A 27,077-nucleotide genomic window follows, 5' to 3' on the forward strand; every position below is an offset into this window, starting at 1 on the left:
TTATGAATTCGGTAAATAATAACAGTCTTCGCAGTTTAGGATGCCTTTTGCAATACCCACAAATTTAATGTTTGCAGATATGAAGAGATATGAATGATCTACTCTCTCTCTCTCTCTCTCTCTCTCTCTCTCTCTCTCTCTCTCTCTCTCTCTCTCTCTCTCTCTCTCTCTCTCTCTCTCTCTCTCTCTCTCGTGCCCTCACACTTACCACACCTGTTGATTCTTCCAATGCCAAGGTAAGAGGTCTTATTACCTACCCTACAGGTAAGTCAGCATGGATTTTTTTTTTCCTGCGACACCACACAAGAGAGGACGGGACAAATAACACACATAGAACAAGATCACTGAGGTTTAGCCTGGAATTAAATGTACAGATCAATTTTTTTTTTGTCTAATGTTTATTCTCCTCCCTTTTCATTCCATTTATGTGTTATATGTAAACTTTATTCGTCAGTGTGTTTGAGGACTTGTGATTTTCAAGGTCTTAAAAATGTAAAATGTATTAACTTCTACCGTCACAAATTTATTTATTTCCGTAAGCAGTCACGCATACATAAATTAACTTCCTGTGAACTCCCTGCCTATTTCAGTATTTCCTCATCCTATGACTTGAACTCTTTCAAGAGGAAGGTTTCAAGACATTTACCCACTAATAATTGATTATTTTGGACCTTGCATTCAAGTGAAATTTTTTACTCATATTTTTATTGCCCTTAGCCAGCAGCCCTCTTTACATTAAGAAAAAAAAAAGAAACATGATGTAAGATTTTAGTTTTAATCATATAAAAACTACTATTTAGCCTAATTTCAAACTCACTTTTATTCTATCTTTGGGTTTTATCGTAATTTTTATCTGCTGAACTCTATCATAAGGTTTCCTATTACATCGGCGTAAGATTCAACTAAAAACTAAGAAAATGAGAAAGAAGAAAACTCAGATCTTAACTTGTGAGGGCGCAGACTTTTCCTTCGCTTTTCGTCTCCCTCTGTCTGAAAAAAAACTATGGTTTATAAAGGCTAGCTACACATTACGAATTCATTTTTTTGAAGTTTATCTAATACTTTATACAATTGACGTTATGAATAAATGCTTCAGATGTTTTAAATGTTTCATTTCCGCCGGCCTCCCAAGTCTCCAGGACATACTGTGTGGCAAACGTAAACCTTTCCTGTAGATTCCCCAGGTAACGGACAAGACGTGAATACCCATTACTCCACGCCTGACAGGGAATTAATGAAGGCGTTACAAGACGGAGTCACTGGAGTGGCGGTAATTATCTATGGAAGGGTACTTATACTTTTTAATTGGCACCTGCCCGGCGACAGGCTTCCTTACGAGGCCTATCAACCTGTACCTGGCTACTGGATCTGCCGCTACTGCCACATGTACTTTTTATGTCAAGGACCACGTTCAAAATTTCAAAAAATAGTGTCACGAAATTAAAAACTGTTTTCTTCACAAAATTCGTTGCGATCAGCTTAAAATTAAGATGATATTAAGTGTCGCGCAGCAAACTTCAGAATATCAAAAATCTCTTCCGTTACTATTATTTCCTTATCCTAGTTCAATCTTTTTTTTTTTTTTTCTCATGTGCGGATATCAACAACACTATACAATATATTCCCTAAAGCTGGTTTCTGAGATAAGGTGTACCAGTGACGACCTAGCATTGTTTAAACATGCATGTGATTCAGTACAATAAACACACACTAAGGCAAAACTGAATGAGGATTGCAACTAGAAACTGACATGGTACTGGTTGACACACTAGAGTAACTATTTAGCTCTCTGATTTAGTGACGCCTGAAAAAAACAATACCAAATTCAGTCACTTCATCAATCTGCACCACATATATCAATTTCACATCAGTTTCTCCAATGAGCGATGAGGTCTTTACGGAATGCGGGATATGTTCTCTTGTATCCCCAAATATACTCTATCCCTTGTTATTGATCTTTGCTTATCAATGAGCACTAGCAGCATCAACAACAACAGCAGAACAGCAAATAACATAAGTAAACTAACTGAAGAAAATATTAGATATTCGTAAGTGAGCTACGTGCAAAAGAAACAGATAAAGCACCACACCAAAACAATTATACACATTAAAGAAAGGAAAACCTATATATACCAAAGTCGCCACAAACAGGCTGGGCACAAACCAGGCAAAACCAACCCTCTCTCCTCTCTCCACCATCTCCTCCTCTCTCTCTATCCCCGACAGGTATTCTTCAGGTAAACACGTCAACGCCGACAGGTAATACAGTGTCAATAGGTTTCCTGTCACTGTTAATCACCTGAGGGAGGGAGCAATTGCCACCGCGCCACTCTAGGACCCAGGTGTCGCTCAGGTATTGCCAGCAAGTTCCCAGGACGAGAAAAATCGAGAGACAGTACGTAAAATTAAGTAAATGAAGCCCTTTGATAAACGTACAAAGCAACGAGAATACTCAGAATCTTGACTTTCTGGACTCTTACAAAGAACAAAAAACGGATGACAATGGAAAGGGAAAGTGAGACGAGAGGGGTTGAGGTGGACGGTGCGTCAGTGAGGAGAGGAAGAGAGGGAGAGAGAGTGAGGAGCGAGTAATCAGCGTATAGGTGTGTGGTGTTCATGGTGGCGGAGGTAACCACACCCAAGGCAAACATGGGGAACCTTGGGGAGCCTCTCACGCCCGGCCTCTCAAGACTCTCCACTTGCCACTTCAGAATAATGAGCAAACACAAACCTTAGAGCCCCGCCCGACCTGCCTGCTGCTGCTGCTGCTGGTGCTGCTCTTGGGGTGTGTGTGTGTGTGTGTGTGTCTCTCTCTCTCTCTCTCTCTCTCTCTCTCTCTCTCTCTCTCTCTCTCTCTCTCTCTCTCTCTCTCTCTCTCTCTCTCTCTCTCTCTCTCTCTCTCTCTCTCTTGATACTGACACACAGCTGGACACACACACACACACACACACACACACAGATGAACTGACATATGTAGGCTTGATCGCTTCCTGCTTGCAACTTTCTTTACTGTTTTTATTTATTTATTTTTTACGTTCTTACACACCCTCACCATGTACACACACACACAAACACACTTCACAAACTGATACAAAAGTGGAGAAAATTAACAATTACGTTTTGTTTCTATGTTTTGTTCAGTGCCCGCAGAGGTGTGAAAGAGTACGTCGCGTGAGTGAGGGACGAGAGGCGCGAGTGGAGAGAAGGGTGGCTGAGATGATATGGATGAGGAAGTTAAGAGATATATGCTCCATATTTTACACCTGGAGAAGGAGAGAAGAAGACAGAAAGAGGAGGAATGTGACGAAAATGTGGGGTAAGAGAGAGAGAGAGAGAGAGAGAGAGAGAGAGAGAGAGAGAGAGAGAGAGAGAGAGAGAGAGAGAGAGAGAGAGAGAAATTGTTCTTCAAAACTCAATGAAAGAAATATAATGTGTTGAGGGTTGCAACTCCACGGCAAGTGATAAAAAAGTAATAACCATCGCCGCACTCAAAATTGCTCAAGTGAATGAAGGAAGAAATGAATAATAAAGAATAAAACATGAAAAATGAGCCAGTAAAGAATAATACCTAAAAAAATGAGCTAATAAAGTGAAAGGAGAGAAAAGTGTGCCTTCCTGCGACCGGTAAAGAGGCTGGAGAAGGAGATTAAAATTAATATTCCAAAGTAATCCCTGAAAAGCCTGAAATCATGCACTTCCTAAGCCTGAATATCCGATAAGAGAAGGAGGACAAGGAGAAAAAAAACAAGAATAGGAAGAATGCCACATAAGAACCCAACCCAAAACTATCTAAGAAGGCGAGAAAGAAGAAAACTTAACTTGTGAGGGCGCAGACTTTCCCCTCGCTCCTCGTCTCCCTCACAACCGCCGCCCTCTCAAGTCACCGGCCTTCGTAAATTGTTTAGTGGTTTATCCTCAGTCTCTTATAATTCCTAATTCACCGCCGCTATTTTTCCGCGGTGACGCACGCTGGAAAAGGTTATTGAAGGCGAGGAGGCACTGGAGCAAGACCGAGGACGAAGAGAGGGAGGGAGTAGCACAGAAGAAAAGGGGAAGGAGGTGAAGGAAGAGGAGAAAAACGACGACGACTACGAGAACGACACGACTGAGGATTTAAGAGGACTCCCTCTTTTCACAAATACAACTTTGATTCTAATGTAAAATCTGGTTGTTGTAAAATTCAAAACCTGAAAGAAATGTACAATTATACTATTGAATTTTCTGGCAAAAGAAGTGGAAAAATAGTCCACTTTCTTCTGTGCAAAGATTTTTGATTACTTGGAGCAGAACGTGGAATTCCCAGATAAATAATCGTTGTTATGAGGAAATAAATTAACCTTTATATATTTTGGTATTTTCCATTAAATATGTTCGTGATGTCAACAAAATCATTTCCACAAGTAGTAAGACTTACAGGATGAAATTCCTAGATGAAGAAATTCCTGATGAAAGAAATTTAATTGGTTTGATGTAATAAAGAGGGACTCAAAAGCTAGCAGTTGTCAATGAAAGCCATAATTTTAAGCCTTAAACTTATACACTGACCCAGAAAAAGAGGAGACCTGAAAGACGTATTCGAGAGGCATTAGGGTTACAGAAAAGGTGACTTAGATACGATCCTTATGGTTAGTAATCAGGATAGATACAAACTAATGGATACAAACTTGATGAAGTTAGATTGTAAAAGCAAATAAAAAAAAATTGGCTATCAAATAGAGTAGTAGATGGCTGAATAGACTTAGTAAAATGGTTTACAGTCCAAGAAAGATTTAAAAGGTAAATTCTGATGACTCTGTTATCAGGACAGTACACAAAATAACGAATATAAAGTTAGATTTTTGAAAGAGATTAAAAGAAATTGCCTATCATAACTTGTAGATGGCTGGTTGTGAAGGGTCTTGTTTGATAGTTACTGTGAGTGGTGATTTTGGTGGTGGTGATGGTCGTGGTGGTGGTGGTGGTGATGAAGATGACGTCACTACATAAGAAATCCTTATTCAAAGGATGTATATGAGCAATTTTTTTTCGCATGTCCTTTACAATAATTTTACCCTGATTATTTTCCTCCGTCACCTACTTTGCTTTTTCCTCCCTTCCTCCATTATTCACTTCCATCTTACACTTCATTCATTCTCTCCCTTAACATTCACTGTCTTTCCCCCCTTCTACACTTTTTTTTTTCTCTCTATCTACCATCTTCCTTTCTCCTTTAATCCATTCCTTTCACATCCTAACTTTCTTTCTGTATTTTCACCGACATTCACTCCTTTTTTCCCCTCTTTATTTCCACTTACCCTCTTCCTTTCACGTCTTCCCGTTTGCAATAACATATTTCATTAATATCGGCATCCACTTCAGGATAAAAAGCGAAAATAAAAAACACGACTTGAGGTACTGCAAAACAACTATATTTGAAATGTTACGCACCCTGAGGCTTTCCATTCTCCAGAGTAAAAGTCAAGTATCCTGCCCATGTAACTGAATAAAGGTAATACTGTTCTGGAAAGAGTCCATTTTTTTTTTTTTTTCTAAGTCGTCAAGAGAGGAAGATTGAAATTGTTATATACCTGGTGTTTCATAAGTGTTCCAAAGGATTTGATATATGTTTATTTTCTTCTACCCTTTTTTTTTTTTTTAATGTGTGATACGTTCTGATGGTTTTCTAGAGAGCTAATACAGTATAGGTTACATGGGAAAGCTGAAACTCATCTTGCCATTAAATACATCAGGTACGGAAGAAATTTGAAACTCTTCGTCTTCTCTTAATATTACAATCTAAGTGCAATGCCATAATGGAATGAGTTGTTGTTATAAATTAACTATTTCGTGTTGCATGTAGTGTGGTATGTTATCACTATTTTTCTTTGTTATCACTATTTTTCTTTGTTATTTGAGACTTTTCTTCAATAATAAAATTCTACACATGAACTTTTTTTTTACATTCGTTTTATTCCCCGCTCGGCAGTAGACATCAAAGCGGCACTAAGCAGCATTTTCTTGTGGCCATGAAAGGAAGATCGCTAATTATCATTTGGTAGCTTTGCCTTTACTTAACTTCCACGAGGGATTACGAATAATAGTTCCGCATAACATCTAGAAGAAAGTGCACTGAAGTTTCTGAAGTGCACCTGTATTTTTATGAAGATAGATAATTCCGTCTCCTAAACACACACACACACACACACACACACACACACACACACACACACACACACACACGGACAAACATTAATAATTTCCTTTCATCTGATTAAGTTTATCCTTTTCACTGCTAGATACATACTCGTATTTCCATAATCACTGACAGCTTTTTAGACACTCATTTTTGTACAATAATCTTTTAGATGTCTATCTTAAATATCCCTTAAATATCACTTTGTGTTAATCCATCTTGCTTTCCTTCCTCGATCTTTTCTTGATTCTACCTTCGCATCCTTGCTTAGTACTTTTACAATTTCAACTAGACTCACTTTTTGTATCTTTCTAGCACTGATTCTTTACACAAGGGGAAATTCATTAATTAACTCTTTGTAAGGTTAACTTCTGCATCTAGAAGTCTTTCTAGATTAAGATATTTCATTAAGTTTTACAGCTTTTCTCTTACGATCAATAGTTTACGCCTTGTCCAGTAAATTCCTCGGGTGAAAAGCCATTTAGCTCCATACGGTCCTAACTTAAAATAAGTTTCAAAACACCACCCGGATTCCAAGAGTTAACAAGAGCCACACATGTATTTGCTGGACTTGAAAAGGAATATATTACACTCTTATAAAACAGAGTTCGTGCCTCTAGTGGAGTGTGACTTCATGATGAGGGGAGGTTCTTTCGAAGGGACATCAGGTGGCAACACCTTCACTGACGCTGTCATATTTATCACTTCAGGGGTGCTGAAGTTCATCCACGCATCCTTCTCACGTATGCTTCTCCATGAAAATGTAAAATGCTTGTTAAGTATTCGAGTGCTTTGCTATTCAGTCATTTTACGCGAGGGGAGGAAACCGACTAATTAATTCCTTCAAATTCAAGCAAGGAAAAAATACACTATCTCCCATGCTGAGTTTATTCTAGTCACCCAATGTTTTCAGGAAGATGAGTGAATGATAAAAGTAACGGTTTAAAGTTTTTTTTTTTTTTTACAAGTTTAATAACGATTCGTAATTGGCGTGCAAGTGTCTTATCAATCACGTATACGCTTCACTTATTTCTGCAGGCTTTGAGCTCGTCACTCCCCTTCACTCTTTCATCTAGAATTTCCTCACCCTGTCTGACCTCTTAGCCAAATGGCAACTAATCCTCGGGAGCAGATACGGATGCTCGCCACTCTTTTCCACTTTTCGTTCACCTGAACACCAGCGCTAACAAAAATTGATATGCTTGATCTTGACCCGGGTTGATACAGCAGGAATATAGCGAAAGGACTAAGAAAAGCATTCATACTTGATACTTATTTACTCAGGGGATTTCTGATGAACATGAAACCCTAGTGCACCTTGCCGGGTTCCAAGGATCATTAAAGTTGCGTGAACTCTGTAACGCCACATTTTCACACAGAACTTGACTGGAATTTGATATGGCAGTGCGGAAGACTAACGCGGGGAGAGAACAGCCGCGAATGTTATGGCGTAGATTACATTATCGAGTAAATTTTTCACCTTCCACTCTCAATCTCTAGAAAACGATCATCGCTACGAGTGTGTATGAAAGATCCGGAATTTTACACACAAGTTCTTCAGGGAAAGGGTTGTTTAACATCGTTCTGTAGTACAAAAGATGGCGATGTTCGCGACATGATGTAATAAATGAAAGCAGAATGTAGCTATCAGATGCCAAAAAAAGTTCCTAGACAAGCCGTACTTAATTTTACCGACGCGAAGCTTGGAAAAAAAAACTTCCCCACAGCAATGCAAAACTCAGTGTACCTTGAACATATTTAACAGAAAACAGGTTAAGAGTCAGCTCACCGAATGCTGCACGAGTCGCCAGCACGGCCTCCTCCTCACCGAATGCTGCACGAGTCGCCAGCACCGCCTCCTCCTCACCGAATGCTGCACGAGTCGCCAGCACGGCCTCCTCCTCACCGGGGATCTACAATTGAAGAGTACGCGTTAAGTGGCTCAGTGGGGAGCATCCGCAGCCTCACCATCGTTGCCCCTCTAGTAAAAGAAAAAAATAGAAAAAATAATGCTCGTCTTCAATGGAACACAACAAAAGAAAACAAAATTAATCTATATCTCAATAAATACTAGTAATGAATATTAAACTCAAGAATGAAAGACTTCAACGACAGTAATAATATATCTTCACCTTTCTCCAACAGGTAATAGCAGCAAGTAGTGAAAATAAATATGAGAAAGCTAAATACTTTGTAAATCCCTACTAACATAGAAGGTCCACGTTTTAACAGGTACTCATGACAAGTAAAAAAAAAAAAAAAAAAAAAAGAAAAGTATGAAAGAGATGAATAGAAGTAATATACAGTACCATTCAAAATAACAAATCATAAAAGGGATTATAAGAATACAAGATACAAATTGACAACTGTAACACCAATCAGCCAGACAAGTGCAGGTGGACAGTGACCACCGCGAGGCACAAACACCACAACACCACGAGCTGAACGACACCAGTTAACCACTACGAGACCTACGTCATTCACTACAACCAATCCCTCACACTCAGCTCGACTCACTGAACACAGCGAGACGAATACAAACTTATCCGGGTAACTTGGCGCCCGGAATAGCCACCAAGATCCTTGAATATTCAGGTGAGACGGAAATAATTTTCAGCCAAGTCAACAAACAAGGGCCCATCTTCGTGTCAAGTCACCAGAGGATTCCCACGAGTTGCCTTATCCATTCCCTGTGTGTGGTCATCCCTCCGTCCCTCATCCGATGCTGGTTGATGTGCGGGAGGGAGAAAAGACAAGACCAGAGGGAGAGGATAAAACTGTCCACGTGAGGAAGAGGGAGTAAACAGACGCTCGCTTTACAATAACACTTCATGAGTATGAGAAGCGTAAAACTTGCCTTAATTGAACGCTGCGTCAAGGCGACTCACTCACTAAACGTAGTAATTTCCAGAAAAAAGAGGAAGGCGGCTTTGAAAAAAAAAAGGTGGTTCCTTGCCCATTTTATATTGTTACACGTGCCAAAAATATCTTAGAGAGAGGAAAAGAAAAATAGTTTAATTAGCATATTATTTTGTGTCACAGGTTGCCACGGTTCAAAACACATACCTCTCGACATAAAAGTATCAAAACAGAAAACATGTGAGCTTGTTAGCGGAGTGGCGGAAAGAGACTGACTAATGTCGCAGTGACGGCGAATGAATAACACACACTCACCTGGGAGACGTACATTCACCTGCCTGACGACCTATTGATAAGGGAGCAAGGGGCTAAAGTGCAGCACAATATCAGGAAGGCGAGAGGGAGTCATACTGCGGAAAAGGCAACGACGTAGAAACATCCACACAATAATGAGCATCCCATCATCTTTACAGGCGCGAGGGTGTCGAAATGTGAAGGAAAACCTGCCACATAGAAACATTTGGGCATCCACTTGCAGACACTCGTTAGATGGTTAAGGAGGAGCCGGATACAGTGTGTTCCTTGATAGCGTTTACTTATTTGTTTTTCTATCTACTTAATAATCTATCTATTCATCTATTTTCTCTCTTGCAAATCATTATATTTCTTCACCTGCTATATGGACTTCTTTATCTATATCTACGTTTTTTTTTTTTTTTTTGTGTTTGTATTTATGAACATGTTTATTTATTTATTTATAAAATCATTTATCTATCAATATGCACCTATCTCTATAAATTAGTTTTCTTACTATCTTTGTTTAATAGTTGATTTTTTGGGGTATTTCATTTTCTTCTCACATTCAACCCATGAGTGTCAGCGATTCCAGACACAGCACAAAACAGCTTCCGCTCCCTCCAATACACATTAAATAAAGGAAGATCGTATCATATTTATCACGTAACTTTGTCAAGAAAGGTCAGAGCATCAAAACTCTTGTCTATTTGCTGAATGTAGTTTTTTTTTCCCCTCTTTTTTTTTAATATTGTTACTGTTAGCAAGAACTATTCACCTGTAGTTGTTTATCGTCTATGTAATACATTCACGCACATCCTCAGATAACATTGTAGATTACGTATTAAGAAACGTCGAGGCACAATCCCACCATTACCACCAACAACAGCATGAACAATAACTAAATCGACAACAACAAATACGATGAAAAATAAAACACACATGCACACACACCGCGTAGTGTAGTGCGTAGTGTAGTGGTTAGCACGCTCGGCTCACAACCAAGAAGGCCCGGGTTCGAATCCCTGGCGCAGCGAGGCAAATGGGCGAGCCTCTTAATGTGTAGCCCCTGTTCACCTAGCAGCAAGTAGGTACGGGATGTAACCCGAGGTGTTGTAACCTCGCTGTCCCGGTGTGTGGTGTGTCATTGGTCTCAGTCCTATCAGAGCTCTGAGCTCTTTCCGTAGGGGAACGGCTGGCTGGGTGACCAGCGGACGACCGTACGTGAATCACACACACACATAAACAAGAACAAACAAGAACCATGACAAACAAAGCCATATCGGCAATAATCACAAAATCCCCACCTGCAAAAAGCCACAAAAAAAAAAAACACTTCGAGATACACAATAATGGGCAAAACTAACTTATCACATCGCTCCAGACCAGCCTTCTTCCCTCAGCGTCACCAAACCAGACTCCAAGGCACGGTTAATTGCGCCTCCTCGCCCACCACCCCCCGCCGCCAAGAGCAGAGGCACTACGCGTCCCGTCCTCAAAGAATCACATTCCGGAGTTAAGTCAATTTCCTTTCAGTGGAGCGGGATTATTTATCCTTTTTTTTTTTTTAATTTCCCAAGAGGGGATAATACTAGATTTTGTGTTACTTCTTGTATTTCCTATTCCTTGTGTTAGTTCTGCTTCTGTATGCTATTCCTGTTCCCTTGCATTGGTTCCATCTTGCATTATTCCTCTGTTACTCCCCTTCTTTTGTATTATTCTTTACTTCCCTTTAAAATCACTTCCCCTTTCCTTGTATGGCTCCATTTTCCCTTGTAACACTACCCCGTCCCTTGCATTAATACTCTTACCTTGTATTCCTCTGCATTACTCATACTTCTTGGTACAATTCTTTCCCTTGTCTCTCCTTCTACTATTCAATTCCTCCTTGTATTATAACCCAACCGTTTTTTTTTCTTTTTGCTCTCCTTTTCCTTATACCTACCATATTACTCATTTGCTTGATAATATTCCACTCTCCTAGTCCTGCATTAATACTACTCCCACCTCCCCCTTATACTTCTCTATTTCCCCTTGTGCTATAAATCTACCCTTTGTATTGCTACCCTTATCATATACTACTACTCTATATTACTTCCCTTTCGTTCAGAACAACTGCCTTTTCTTGCCTTAAATCCTTGAAATTACTCCATTCCGTCCATGTACCACTCATTCCTCCTTGTAACACTTCCGACTAACCCTTGTTTTATTCTGTATGACTCTCTTTCATTCCTTCTCCCCTACTCCCTCCGTCCACTCTTCCCGCACAGTTCAGCCCCCGCGCCGCCCAGCCCTGCGTGGCCAGACGTGAACGATACGCCTCCATCGCATATCGGCTTTAGGTATCCTGAATTAAACGGATTACCCACACGGCAGCGTCAGCCGGGCGGGACCGAAATATTGATCAAATCCTCCTTCATTAGAGTTCATCTCCTCCGCGCTCCCTTGGCGGCTTGAGGGAGGCAGGACAACGGCGGGGAGTCGATCTGTATGCTAACGTGACTGACTGAGTTTTCTGCTCCCTGAGTCTTCATGTTTTATGGATTTTTTTATTGTGTTTTGTGTTACATATAATAACTCTGGGATCTGTGTTTGATTTGAGGTAACAATGTAAGGTTTTGATTACTACTCAGTTTGCAAGAGGGGAATTATGTTGGAAAATGTTATTAGTAGAGGAAAAATTTTCAAGTTTAAGCATCGTTAATTAGAGGAATAGTGCTCTGCCTCTCCATTCCTGCTTCCATTGACTCACGTGCAGGGTCGTGGAGTTCTCATGAGTGGGAGTCAGTGTTCTTTCGCAAGGCGAGGGAAAAGGAAAATTATGAAATAAACAAATGCATTTTTTAACTTGAAAATAGCATGGGAGATCCGCACGACCTCTACGGATATAGGCAGGTATGTTTCATGAAGGGACTACCGCGTGTAGGCCTCATGGATTCACGCATCTTGATTTATTTTAACATGTTTTTTATGTGACAAACGTTTTCAAGAGAGAGGTTTCGAGACACTTGCTTTCTAACTGTCTTAGTGAACTGGCACCTCATTTGCACCGTTTTTTAGAAGTTTTGTTACCCTCTAGCAAAACCCATCTTATATAAAACATGTCTTCTCTTTCTGCTTCATTTTCAAACTAGTCTTCTTTCATAAATCTTTCACACTCTTTGTCTATCGTCAACACTGACATCGACACCCTGCCACTGTCATCCTCCCTTGTAACTTCCCCTCTCTCCCCTCCCACGGACTCTAATAATAAATAGCCTTGGCTCTGCTCACTCCAGTCGCAAGGGATGTAATGTAATGTTCATTCATCGTTAAGGGATTTAGTCTTATTCCGAAACTGAAAACTATTTACGTTGGCAACAAATAAGCAGCAGTGAGAAAGGTGAAGGGAGGTGGTCTTTAAAATTCCACTTAGACCTTTCACTTGTCTCTAGAGTAGCTTTAAGTTATGATTACTTACCGTTGAGGGATTTCGTATTATTAAAGGGTTTTGGACAGTATGTATGTGACCGACTGTACATAAGCAAAAGTGAAACATGTAAAGAGGTAGTCGTGTTCGTCGTTCTCTCTCTCTCTCTCTCTCTCTCCTCTCTCTCTCTCCTCTCTCTCTCTCTCCTCTCTCTCTCTCTCTCTCTCTCTCTCTCTCTCTCTCTCTCTCTCTCTCTCTCTCTCTCTCTCTCTCTCTCTCTCTCTCTCTCTCTCTCTCTCTCTCTCTCTCTCTCTCTCTTTTTCGCTGCGAGAATATTAAGATTTGTTAGTGTCCAGCAAGGAAGTGAGATTCATATGGGAAGTGCATGGAAACGATATTAATTTAAGTAGATATATATGCAAGAACGCCTCACTTTTAGCTCAATATAACTCATCCGTATAATCCTCTTCCTCCTCCTTCTCTGCCGTCTCCACTTTTATCTGTCAGTCCCCTTCCTGGCAAGTAATTTAATTGAGAGAAAACTTTCAACATCCCTTTCACTTTCTCTTTTTTTTTCCTTTACTTTCCTCATCCCGGTACTCCTCTCACTCTACACTGTGCTTATGTACTTTTTTTTCATCCTTTTCACTGTCTTTTTATTTTTCTATTTTTCTTCCTCTTTCCGTCTTTCGCTTTTCTACTCCCTCCTCTTCTTATCTTTCCTTTTTCGTACGCCTCTCTTCTTTTACTTCATTTTTCCTTTTGCTTTCTCTTTTTCCTTCCTCCTCTACTTTCTCGTCCTTTGAAATCACTAGATGTTCTATTACGTAAAGTTATAAAAGAAAACTTCATTATATATGGAAATTAGTGAATGATGAAAAAGGTTATGAATGGGCCATGTATCTCTCTCTCTCTCTCTCTCTCTCTCTCTCTCTCTCTCTCTCTCTCTCTCTCTCTCTCTCTCTCTCTCTCTCTCTCTCTCTGCAGCGGTAAATTCCAGCTCGTAAATTTGTGTGCACATGTTCTCGCTCGTGTGTGTGAGTGTGTGTGTGTGTGTGTGTGTGTGTGTGTGTGTGTGTGTGTGTGTGTGTGTGTGTGTGTGTGTGTGTGTGTGTGTGTGTAAGTATGCCTAAATTACGCTCATTTCAAGACCCCACGTGCGGAATACATTATATTTCGACTTTACTCATAAACAAAAAAAAGACTTTCGAAAAAGAAAGAAAAGAAGAAAAGGCAAACAAAAATAGAACGTATAGAAAAAAAAAGTTACACACACACACACACACACACACACACACACACACACACACACACACACACACACACACACACACACAAACACACACGATACAGAGAATCAAGTGATTGAAGCAATTTTTCTAAAGGCGCCCCAGCGGTGGAGGGTCTCGAGGGGCTGGAGTTTAAGCTGACACGCCACACCACCTTGAGGGAAACGCTTAATGAACGCTGTCCTCCGGGGAGTGTCTGCCCTTTCGTCAGCCTCCTTTCGTCAGCCTTTCCTTGCCGCTCAGCTAGATGGATGGTTGAGTAGACATACATACATACATACATACAAAAAGAAAGAAAAAAAGAAAGAAAAAAGAAAGAGAGAGAGAGAGAGAGAGAGAGAGAGAGAGAGAGAGAGAGAGAGAGAGAGAGAGAGAGAGAGAGAGAGAGAGAGAGAGAGAGAGAGATAGGGACACACACACACACACACACACACACACACACACAAAGAGAAACAAATCTAGACAGGAAACAAGAACCACAGACAGAAACGTAGGCAGGGGGACGCACCAATCGACAAAAACACATTTCCAAGGCCACAACACATAAAAGGAACAGCCCTTGTTAATGAAATAGCCTGGAAACAATCCCAGAGACTGTGATGGACAAATTATTCATGGACTCAACGTGTGGTGGTGGTGGTGGTGGTGGTGGAGAGCGAAAGAAAACGCGCCTCAACAAACAGGTCATCGTGAGGGGCAGACATTTTTGTTATTACTCCCACCAACGAGAGGGAAAATCAAAATAAAAAACTGGGTAAACTTTCCGTCTTCTTTAAACGACGCGTTGCCATCAGGAGAGAGAGAGAGAGAGAGAGAGAGAGAGAGAGAGAGAGAGAGAGAGAGAGAGAGAGAGAGAGAGAGAGAGAGAGAGAAACATACGAGTGGAGAGGAAAGTAAGAGCAAAGAGAGAGGAGGAACAAAGAACAATGATAAAACGAGGAGGAAAACAAGTGAAGAGAAAAACAAAAGGAGCAAACGGTAGTATGAGAAAACGAGGAGGGATAGAAAGAGTAAAAGTAGACAAAGAGAGAGATCGCATATACAAGAGACATAAGGAGAGACGAATACAGAAAGAGGAGGATGAGGAGGAAGAAGAGGAGGAGGAAACGAAAGAGCAAGGATAAGATGAGAGTGGAGAAAGACACAATAGATAACAGGAAGAGCAATAGGAAAATCTGTCAAGGATTAAGAACAAAAAAAAAACGAGAGGAACGACAGTAGAACGGGAAGACATGAAAAGGCGGACACACACACACAACCCACAGCTTTCCATTGTAAACATCAAGGTCACTCACAAGGAAATTCTTCCATTACAACCATTGACTTTCCTTCTCTTCAACGGACGCCTTCCCCTCGCTACAGTGACGCTCATATTCACAGACCATCAATCCTATCCACCAAATATCTCTCTTCCTCTCTCTTCCCTTCTCAAACTTTTTTTTCGCTTCTTCTTGCCTCCTTTTCCCTCAACAAATACATTCCATTATCTCTTTCCCTCCTTAGTCTTTGCCAAAATGACTCTAGGGACCTCTTCGTCTCCCTTTCATTCAGTTCTGTTACGTAAATAACTTTCCCTTCTTCACTATTCATTTTCTCTCTTCACAGTAACTAGTACAGCTCTCTCCTCTCCCGCTGACACAGCATCGCTTATTTCCTCTCCTGTCCCCTCTTTCCCCTCATGACAGTCGACCCACTTTCTCCTTTCCCCAGTGACACAGTTTCTTCCCTCTTCTCTCTTCTCTTCTCTTCTCTCTCTCTCTCTCTCTCTCTCCCTTCCACTCTCGGACCTCCAGCGCGGGTCACAGCCAAGCTCCCCATCAGCACTACACATGCATTACAAATTTAATTAACAAAGACAATATATAACCCAGTAACGCTCACACACGGTTATTTTGAGCAGCAGGAGGTAGGGCATGGACAGAGAGAGAGAGTGAGAGAGAGAGAGAGAGAGAGAGAGAGAGAGAGAGAGAGAGAGAGAGAGAGAGAGAGAGAGAGAGAGCTTGACATGTCCGTCCCTCATTCAAAATTCGCCCCCAGTTCAGCCGCGACAAGGAGGCGAGCTACTCACGCCGATGTTTCATTTCATTTTCAAAAAAGGAGTATCACAAAAACAACCATTTCCATGTACCTGGCAGTCGGTCTGCTCACCTGGCGCCGCGGGACAGGTGAAAAAGAGCAAAAAGCCTGCAGTAACATGATATTACTTGTCTACATAAACAAACGGAAATTCACGAAAACCAAAAACGAAAGATGAAATAAAACGGGGGAAAAATCGTACCACTTGCCTTTCCCACAGAGAGATAGGATGAGAGTTCCACAGTTCAAGGTTATCAGCAGTAGGGAGGCAGAGAGAGAGAGAGAGAGAGAGAGAGAGAGAGAGAGAGAGAGAGAGAGAGAGAGAGAGAGAGAGAGAGAGAGAGAGAGAGAGAGAGAGAGAGAGAGAGAGAGGCAGAGAGGCAGGGAGGCAGAGAGGGAGGGAGGCGAGGAGAAAGAGAGGGAGAGAGGAAGGGAAAGGACAACAAGAGTGAACAGATTAGAATGATGTTTTAGGTTTCCTGTCGCCACGCAAATGTTTTCCTGTGTCCCCCATCTGAAGGGTAACTGGTGCACGTGTTTGCTTGGAGCGTGCCTCTAAAATTATCCGCAAAGGAAGGGGAAGGGAGAAGGGTAGTATGATATAGCTGTTTACTCGTATATGAAAGTGCCATTGCTTTAGTTTAAGTTTATATGTAGAACCACCACATAAATAATTCTCGGAACTTTTTTTTTCACCTCATGGTAGTTTCAATAAAGGAAGTCAAGAGATGAAATGACCATTTGATACAATAGTAACTCATACTAAAACAATAATGCTTTCACTTATTTTTTGTTAATGTGATCACTTCCTTTCCACAAACGATTTTATAATAATGTTTCTAAAATGTACTATTCTTCCTATACAGCGGGGTGTTCGGTATACAACACAAATGACTTACGACCAACGCCCCATCCACCCCCTCAAAAAATAAAAATAATATATATATATATATATATATATATATATATATATATATATATATATATATATATATATATATATATATATATATATATATATATATATATATATATATATATATATTTTTTTTTTTTTTTTTTTTTATGACACCTATAACAACTTGCAACCAACTCGTCACTTGGGTGAGTACAAAATCTTTAAGTTCTTTTTGTGACTTTGCTGGTCTATTTACTAATGTTAAACACTATGCTATGCATTATAGGGTAAAAGGAATTGTAATTTATACGTGTTGTGCTGCACTTCCAGGTGACTTTTTTATTATTATTATTATTATTATTATTATTATTATTATTATTATTATTATTATTATTATTTGGACTTTTCGAGGATAAAATCTTGCCATCCGACTTTTTTTTTTTCCGACGGCGATTTTGGTTCGGATTATGGTCGTAAGCCAAGTACACCAGTGTATTTGTGTTTCCCATTGTTGCAAAAACGTTCTTAGAGAAACACCAGTCGAGTGTACCTCTTTTCAGTAACGTCCCTTACAATACCAGTTCCAGTTTCTTACAGTCACTGCTCCAACATCTACACACTGGGTGAGCATAAATGCGTATACGCATATAGATGTGGTGGTCATCAGGCCGTGACGCTCCGTAAATGCTTCTCGACGAGGACACGAGGCGCCTTTGCTCCGCCGTAAAAAGGTGAGTGACGCTCACGATGGTGAAAAAGGTTATGAAAAGTTTAATCTTCTGAGGTAAAAGTTTCGAGGAACGAAAATAAGTTCGAAAGGATTCCTTGAGGAGTTGTGAGGTGCAGTGATGGTGGTGGTGGTGGTGGTGGTGGTTGGTAGAGGTGGCAGTCTTTATAAAATCACTATTGCCACTGTTGTTTTGGTTGGCTGTAATTCGTTTGGTGGTTGTGATGATACTGGAGGCTAAGATAGTGATCGTGATAAAGGTGTTGATAACGGTGTAGTGGTGGTGCCGGTGATTTAGTGGCGCGCTGGTTGGGATAGTGGAAATAGTATTTGTGGTGCTGGTGGCGGTGGTAGTGGTGGTGGTGGTGGTGGTGGTGATTATATTGGTGGTGATGAAACACAGTATTCGCCAGTGTAACCTAAATGCATTTCCCCTTTATCTGGATTCAACGCAACACACACACACACACACACACACACACACACACACACACACGTCAGAGAGAGAGAGAGAGAGAGAGAGAGAGAGAGAGAGAGAGAGAGAGAGAGAGAGAGAGAGAGAGAGCGTTTAACCATCAATTTAATCAAAATCTGAATTTCTCTAAACCGGAAACTACACGCTGCACACACACACTCTCTCTCTCTCTCTCTCTCTCTCTCTCTCTCTCTCTCTCTCTCTCTCTCTCTCTCTCTCTCTCTGATACAGCACCGAGGCACGCCAGGATATACAACAAACCTATCATGTTAACTTATGTAAATGGAATGCCGTGGTCTCGTCGCAATACCTTGGGAGGCTTTACCGCGCCCACACCAGTATTAAGTGGGGAGGCATTCATACCCATCCCTCTTTACTCCTCTCCTACGTGTGTGTGTGTGTGTGTGTGTGTGTGTGTGTGTGTGTGTGTGTGTGTGTGTGTGTGTGTGTGTGTGTGTGTGTGTGTGTGTGTGTGTGTGTGTGTGTGTTTGTGTGTGTGTATGTGTGTATGGGTGTGTTTTTGTCATTTTTTTCTTCCTTTTTTTCTTTTTTTTTTACAGTAGTCATTGTAAACATATAACATAGCTGTGTTTTCTTAGAGGCACAAGGTCTCGGTTGTCTCTCTCTCTCTCTCTCTCTCTCTCTCTCTCTCTCTCTCTCTCTCTCTCTCTCTCTCTCTCTCTCTCTCTCTCTCTCTCTTAATCAAATGTCTTATATTGTCTTCGGCTTGTGTTTACGACAGAGAGAGAGAGAGAGAGAGAGAGAGAGAGAGAGAGAGAGAGAGAGAGAGAGAGAGAGAGAGAGAGAGACGAAAAAGATATTACTTGTTACATGTTTCTCGCATTCGTCTATTCCCCTCTCATCCTTTTTTTCTTTCTTCTTTAGTCCTCTCTTTTCTTCCCTTCTCTCCCTCCCTTCCTTCTTCCACCTCGTTATGGTGTTCTTTCTCATTTCTTTCTTTTTCATTAACAGATTTTCTACATTAAACTACATACCTTCTTCCTGACTTTTTTTCTTTTCTCTCTCTCCCTTTCTCATATTCTTTCCTCGTCATTTCCTCTTCTCAGGCGGCTGCTCTTCATTTCATGTCTCTCTCTCGTTCTCTTTCTCTCTCTCTCTCTTGTCCTTCCTTGTCCTTACTTTTCTAACTCTCTCCCTTCTATTCCTCCCTCATTAATAGTTCTTCTGTGTTGCTTCCTCTTTGTTCACTTTCTTTTTTTACCAGATGGGAGCTAAGAGTCGACAGAGGATATGAATAAGTATGAAGAATGAATTAATTACGAGGAAGGAATACATGTCTTTCTGCTTAATTCACTCCTTTCTTCATCTTATCACTCCTCTTCTGCTTTGATAGTTTTATACCCCCAGTGGCCTTTTTTTTTTTTCTGGCATTCACTCCCTTCTCCCCTATTCGATCTCGTCTAATCCTCTTTCACTGACATCTTGCTTGCTTTCCTTCCTTCCTTCCTCCTCCTCGTCCTCCGTTTTGCACTGTAGGTAGGAAGTGACATGATGAGGGTGGTGGTGATGGTGGTGGTGATGGTAATAATAATAATAATAATAATAATAATAATAATAATAATAATAATAATAATAATAATAATAATAATGATAATAATAATAATAATAATAATAATAATTATTATTATTATTATTATTATAATATTAATATTAATATGAAGAACAATATTTACTACTACTTCTGCTGCTGCTGCTGCTGCTGTTACTACTACTAATGCTTCTACTACTACTACTACTACTACTACTACTACTACTACTACTGATGATGATGATGATAATGATAGAATAATGATGATGATGATAATAATAATAATAATAATAATAATAATAATAATAATAATAATAATAATAATAATAATAATAATAACAATAATGATAAATAATAATGATAATAATAATAATAATAATAATAATAATAATAATAATGATAATAATAATAATAATAATAATAATAATTACAATAATAACAACAACAACAACAACAACAAAAACAACAACAACAATATTCTAAAAATGTAATAATACAATACCACTACCACCACCAACTCCACCTCTTCCACCACCACAACCACCGTAGAGACTACATCACCATTACACCACCACCACCACCACACACCACCACCACAGGCGCCACCTTCAACAAACATCTCAGTCTCCTCTCTCATAATGTGCACAAACAAAAAACAAACAATGGACATGAAAAAAATAAGGGAATCTGCAATAAGCCGTCTGACCTATATGTGGCAGCCCCTGTAGGAAACATGTCTACCTATTTCCACCTACTCGTATCATCTTCTCCCATACATCTGTCTAATCTCCTTTTAAAGCTCCTTAATGACTCAGCACCGACAACCTGATACTAAGTCTATTCCATTCATCTACCATTCTGAAAACCAATTCCTTCCTATCTCTTCCTTAAATCTAATTTTCTCAAGCATGAGCCCATTATTTGAAAGTTTCCCTTTAGAATGTCACTTGCACTATATAAATATTCATTGGTCTTTTTTTTAATTTAATCTGAAAAATCTCCACTCTTTCAATACTTACAATAGTAGTTAAAAATACATGATTCAGTCCTTAAGATAAAGTCAGAGAAAAGTAAGTCATACGTAATACAATGAGAGCAGGCCTGTCTGTCTGCCTGCCTGCCTGTCACCGCAGTCTAAGTGTAATTTGCCATCGCCGTCTAAGCGTAGTTTGTCATCGCCGTCTTAATGTAGTTTGTCATGGCCGTCTGAGTCTCAATTTGTTGCTGCGGCATTGCTGTCCGCAGGTGGGATGGTCAGTCATTATTACCCTCAGGTGGGGTGGTCAGTCATTATTACCCTCAGGTGGGGTGGTCAGTCATTATTACCCTCAGGTAGGGTGGTCAGTCATTATTACCCTCAGGTGGGGTGGTCAGTCATTATTACCCTCAGGTAGGTTGATTAGCCTCATGTGGGGTCGTCAATCATTATTACTTTCAAATGAGGTGTTCAGTCATTATTACCCTCAGGTGGGGTCGTCAGTCACTCCTGCTCCGGGTCTCGGGGCCTCGACTTTCACTTGGGGATGGGAGGGGAAAGAGCGCACTGCAGTCCGCCACCCAGTCCTGCACGGCCCGGCCTGCGGGAAAGGCTACGCTGCACAGGAAGGGGACGGTGCGCAGTGCCCCGCGCACCACCCCCAAGGCAAGCCACCTTGCGCCTGCCGCCTCCCGCCGGGCGTCACACTGACGCAGGTGTTCGTAATGAGCCCACAGCGCGGCGTGGCTGCCCGCGCCTCGCCTCGCTGCGGCCTCACGTCGCCGAGTGGCGAAATCATAAAATCTCACCAGTGACATGGATCGCTCCACGTACTGGGAGACGCCCTCCAGCTGCCACAGGGCGCGGGCTCCGCGCGGGCGGGGCACCAGCACGCCCCGCAGCATCAGAGCCCAGCCGCGGGTGCGGAGCACCTGCCGGAGGGCGGGATCCATCACCGGCAGCAGGGGCCAGTGCAGGGTGACGGGCACCCCCTGCACCGCACCTGCCAGCGCCTCCCGCACCTGATGGGAGCTGTCTCCCTGGGAAGGAAGCCCAGCCTCCAGCAGGGGGAGGTCGTCCTTGGTCAGCACCACCTGGTGGGTGGTGTTGACTTCCTGGGGGAGGTTCTCCCCTACCCTCAGCCGGTCCTCGGCGGAGGTATCCATGTGCTGCTGCTTGGCAGCTGTCTTAGCCTTTGCGGCCCACCGGCGGGCGCGCTCCCGGCCCCACCGGGCCGCCGCCTCCCTGGCATCCCGCCACACGCTTCTGCTGGGCGGTCAGGGTCACGTTCCCATACACGAAAAGCTCACCAAAGATAACCATGATTTCGGTTCAATACAGAAGTAAATTCCAAACTGAAATTAAAAACCCTTGGACATCCCGAAAATCCGAACTACTTGATCACAGCTGTTGCTGTCACTGGCGTCTTCAAAAGACACTACAAGTTTGCAGAACATTTCCTTAAGCTTCCCTATCACTGTGTTCATTCCATTTGAGAACAATTCTTTTTTGTAGAACATTTCCTTAAGCTTCCTGATCACTGTGTTCATTCCATTTGAGAACCAATTCTTTCCTATCTCTTTCTTGAATCTAACTTTTTTTTTTTTTAAGCTTGAACTCATTATTTCTTGTTTTATCCTGATTACTAATCCTGAGAATTTTGCTAAAGTCACCCTTGTTATATCTCTTATACTACTGAAAGACCTCTAAACCTACGCCTCTCTAAGAAATGTAAATTTAAAAGCTTCAGTTTCGTTTCGTAGAGAATGACCCTCATCTCCTGTATCCTTTTACTGTATACTTACTGTGTGGGTTTCTACCTACGCTAAGTACTTTACATTTGTTAATATTAAACTGCATCTGCCATCTGTCTACCCATTCGTTCATCCTATATAAGTCTGACTGCAAGGCGATGGCATCCGAATCCGATCTAAGTAATTTACCTATCTTCGTGTCATGAAAAAATAAAATAAAAATAAAAAAATCAGTGTTAATAATATAAAAGAAAAAACGAGAGCCATAACGAAGAGAGGACCCGTTCCATTTTCTTTGTCTCATAATACTCGTTTCCGTGATGCACGCGAACAAGCGAGCATCGTGAGTTTTTTTTTTTTTTTTTTTATTTCCTCATATTTCATTCAATTGTAACGCTAAGACTCGCATTCTCAAACACTTTGCTCTCTCATCACTGCTACTACTACTACTACTACTGCTACTACTACTACTACAGCTACTACTATTACCACTAGTACTTTACTACTTCTACTACTACTACTATGATTAACCGGGTCGTCACGAGTGTTTTTCCTGTTAATATTGTAGAAATCATGCTATACTGTCACTTGAATCATACAAACGCCATTAAAAACAAGTGTAATTTCAATTATAACCTTATGGATGTAGTGGAGGTGCGACGCAAAAGAGTGTCAGAATATGCCACTAAAGTAGATGAGTAATCCACTGAAGATTCAATATACGAGTAATACTACCAACACATTCCTATTTGTTTCGTGTTTTCCTTTCTTTTTTTCTTCAGTTTTTACTTTTTTCCCCACTTGGCAGTTTGTTCTTCGACTTTTTTCTCTTTATTTTTTTGCCGAAAACTCTTGTTCGTAAAGTTTTCTGGTCTGATTAAAAAAGGATGGTTTTGTGTTCATTAATTGCTATGTCCCGCTGAGGATTTTTCAGTATTTTTCATGGAATCTCTTGCAGTTACGTATAGTTTTCTGAATGGATTAAAAATGTTTGCATGTATTCTTTCCCGAATGATGTTTACTGGAAAAAAAAAAAATGCACCAGCTTTATTTTAGAAACACTAAACTACGTTCAATAACTTTTATGATTTTTTTCACGTTCATTTGAAGTTTATTACAGAAAAAAGAATCAATGGATTTTCTGTCAATAAGTTCTGTCTATAATACCTCTATCTATACGATTCCTACTTAAGATACTCCCGATTCCCCTGTTCCTCTTCCCTTAACTTCCCTTCCGTGACACTGAAATTAGGGCGAGGGGAGAAGAGAAAGGCGGGGCAGGAGGGAAGGCTGATAATTGGAGGGGATGGGAAGGAGGCGATGATTGGGGATCGGAAGAGAGTGGACACTCGTACCACAACTCAATGAGAAAATTGGATATAAAAATTCTGGCCACGCGGAGTGGATATGGTGGTGGCGGCGGAAGCCCGTTGGGAGCGAGACGAGGCGCCATAACACAAGGTGGGTCCTGCAGGAAAACATTTTCATATATCCCGGGCATGTTGTGGCGGTCTGTGTTTTCTCTCCTCCACCTCTCCCTCCCACCCTTCCTTCCTCCCTCCCTCAGCCTCATTTTTCCCTCCCATCTGCTCTCCTCCCACTTGCCAACACTTAAGCTTCCCCTCCCTCCCCTCCCTCACCTCCTTCTCCCTCGCATCTCCTCCTCCCTTCCTCCAGGTTAAACCTGCAGTTAAGCCTTTCCTCCTCCTCCTCCTCCTCTCCTCCTCCTCTCTTCTTCCTTTCCTTCCTTCCTCTGAGAAGCAAGTGACCCACAAAAGAAGAAATTCGCAACTCCTTCTCTTCGCAAATATTCTCGTTTTAGTTTTTTCCTCTCCAAATTTCCCGTGGTGCTCTCACAGATGTTCCCTCCACGCTCTTTAAGTTTTACAAGGAAAGTTTTGTCGAAGCCATTAATGAGTTACAAGATGTATAGATAATTTAAAACGTTTCTTTGTTTTTCTTATTGATTTCATCAAAACTTTATTTGTTTTATAGCACACACACACACACACACACACACACACACACACACACACACACACACACACACACACACACACACACAGAGGTTCAATAAAGGTGCTTGCTTATGCCCACGCCCTCGCTCTCCAAGTCTACAACATTCCTACCTTAGCTAAAATGTAATCCCGGAATAATAGACCGCTGGTGAGTAATACTACAATGTCGCTGTAACTCTGCTGTAATAATCGTATCTTATTCGTTATATTTTCTTGGTGGCTTTAATACTGCAGCAGTCACCGTGCGGGCATTACTTCATATACACACAATGTGCTCCAGAGAGATTAAACTGCATTAATTATGTCCGCTTGTATTTTCTTGGTGGCTTTAGTACTAGAGCAGTCAACATGTGGGTAATGCTTCATACGCATGTATACTGTGTTGAAGAGTCTCATCAAGAGCACATAGGATGAGAAAAATATTCACTCAGTATTACTGCGCTCCACTAAAGATGGTCAATACAGATAACGCAGAAATATATAGTAAAATCAAGCAGTCTGTTATACATGTGATAGAGGAAAGTATTTTTCGTTTCCTTTCAGTAAGCGATTCTTAAAACTGACAAAAATGGCTATTCAAGACAAAAATTTAAATATGGTGAATGTAAGTTGATGCTTTAGCTTGCAGGTCTGTTCAAGAAGGCTTTGTTGAAACAACGATATCCACTATGGAAGTCCCGCACGAAGTCAACATAAGTCCAGCACCACCTTCCAATAATGTAAGTTATCAGAGACTGGCGCATTAATTTCAGAATTGTTAGATGTGTACTGCTCTCAAGATATGTAATTTACTGCATTTGATGGATAAATGAAAGTATTTGCAGAATTCGTGCTCCTTCATTTTTACAAATATATAAATCAACATAAACGCCAAGAAAAAAAATCTTTTATACATCAAATGAGCCGAGTCATAGATATTTATCGTTCATGGTTTTCATTGATGTTACTTAACCACACATACAAACTGCCTCATTAATATTTTGTACTTTTTAGGAATTAAAAGAAAAATTATATTTTATCCCAATTTTCATGTTAAAAAGTAAAAGAGAAGGCAAATTTTAGAACATTCACCATACAGAGGACAAAGACAACAATTGCATTAGGTACGTGATGGGATGGAAAATATATATCAGCAAAAATATCGAACATTGGTAAAAACACAATTTATGAATGTCACACTCATGGAACTATTCAAAACTTTGAGGTAGTAAAAGTAAAACGCAGACAATAGAATTAACGCTCCAATATATAGTGCTTACAATTCGAATATAATATCTCAGATACTGTTTTAATGTCATAAGAGAAATTACGAGTAATAACCGCAAACGCACCTCGAGGATGCTTTCACTTGCACACTAATATACCAACAATATTACTTTCGCGCTGGAGCAGACAACTTGTGGTTAATATCGAACACACACACACACACAGTAACGGACAATATACCCTGGAGCATTTAACATAAAACTTAAACTAAACTGAGCACTCGAATAATTCATTTTACCTCCATGCATTCTGTTCCATTCCGCCTTCAAATGCAACACGAAAAGATACACAAACACAGTGTCATTTTACATTTATTATCAGAGGAGCGCTTACTCGCATGCATATACATCGCCCGTAATTTTATTCAATGCCCAAACTTAAACCAGTTTCCAAATGCACAACCAGCCAGCCAGCCAGCCAGCCTACACACGTACATCTTGCCGAGCCTTCCCTCTAAAACACACACACACACACACACACACACACACACACACACACACACACATGGCCTCTCATTTCATTAAACATTCATTTCCATTTCTTATATGCATAGATACTGACAGACAAACAGACAAACCCTGTCGTTCTATCCTAACACACACACACAAACACACACACACACACACACACACACACACACACACACACACACACACACGCACACGCACATTGCACTCCACTGCACTCCACACTCAGTTCGCTTGGTAGCTTCAATTGGCAACGCAAGCCACAAACAGATGTAATAAAGCGAGAGAGAGAGAGAGAGAGAGAGAGAGAGAGAGAGAGAGAGAGAGAGAGAGAGAGAGAGAGAGAGAGAGAGAGAGAGAGAGAGAGAGATACATTAGGACTCCCTTGCACTCTCTCCTCTCCATTTCACTCCACTGCCCACTCCACTCCACTCCACTCGGCTTCCTCTCGTTCACATCCACTCCCACGCACGATCATTGTACTCCTCTCCACTCCAGCTCTTCTCTCCTTCACACTACACTACCCTTATTATTCTTTTTTTTTTCTTGCATAAACAGAAGGTACCGTTACCACCACTGCCTTCATACAATCTCTCTCTCTCTCTCTCTCTCTCTCTCCTCTCTCTCTCATCTCTCTCTCCTCTCTCTCTCTCTCTTCTCTCTCTCCTCTCTCTCTCTCTCTCTCTCTATGGATTTCAGGGGATGATCAAATTAAACTCAGCTCAGAAGGGGAGAACTGTACTTTCCCTCTCAACTTTTTTTTATTTTTTTTTCCTTTTTTTTATTTCGTCTCTACTTTTCCCTCTGTATTTATTTTAGAAGGGAATGTGTGAGTGTGATTTCCCAAG

The 27,077-nt window shown here is 40.9% G+C and overlaps 1 protein-coding gene across 4 annotated transcripts in view; it reads right to left on the reverse strand.

Annotated features, from left to right (window-relative positions):
* Positions 1 to 220: 220 nt before the first annotated feature.
* The window catches only part of LOC135097264 (uncharacterized), a 177,251-nt gene continuing 150,394 nt past the window's right edge, over positions 221 to 27,077 (reverse strand). The window contains exons 5-6 of one of the 4 annotated variants that reach the window (XR_010265552.1): positions 8,001 to 8,085; positions 221 to 990 (exon numbers count right to left, since the gene is read on the reverse strand). Coding sequence is in view for 1 of the 4 variants with exons in the window: in XM_063999079.1 (XP_063855149.1) it covers positions 935 to 990; positions 8,001 to 8,085 (141 nt within the window). In the remaining 3 variants the exon portion in view is untranslated. The remainder of the gene's footprint in view (positions 991 to 8,000; positions 8,086 to 27,077) is intronic. The other 3 variants (XM_063999079.1, XR_010265547.1, XR_010265545.1) reach the window with 3 other exon arrangements.

Source organism: Scylla paramamosain, chromosome 4 (assembly GCF_035594125.1).
Source record: "Scylla paramamosain isolate STU-SP2022 chromosome 4, ASM3559412v1, whole genome shotgun sequence".
NCBI classification, from domain to species: domain Eukaryota; kingdom Metazoa; phylum Arthropoda; class Malacostraca; order Decapoda; family Portunidae; genus Scylla; species Scylla paramamosain.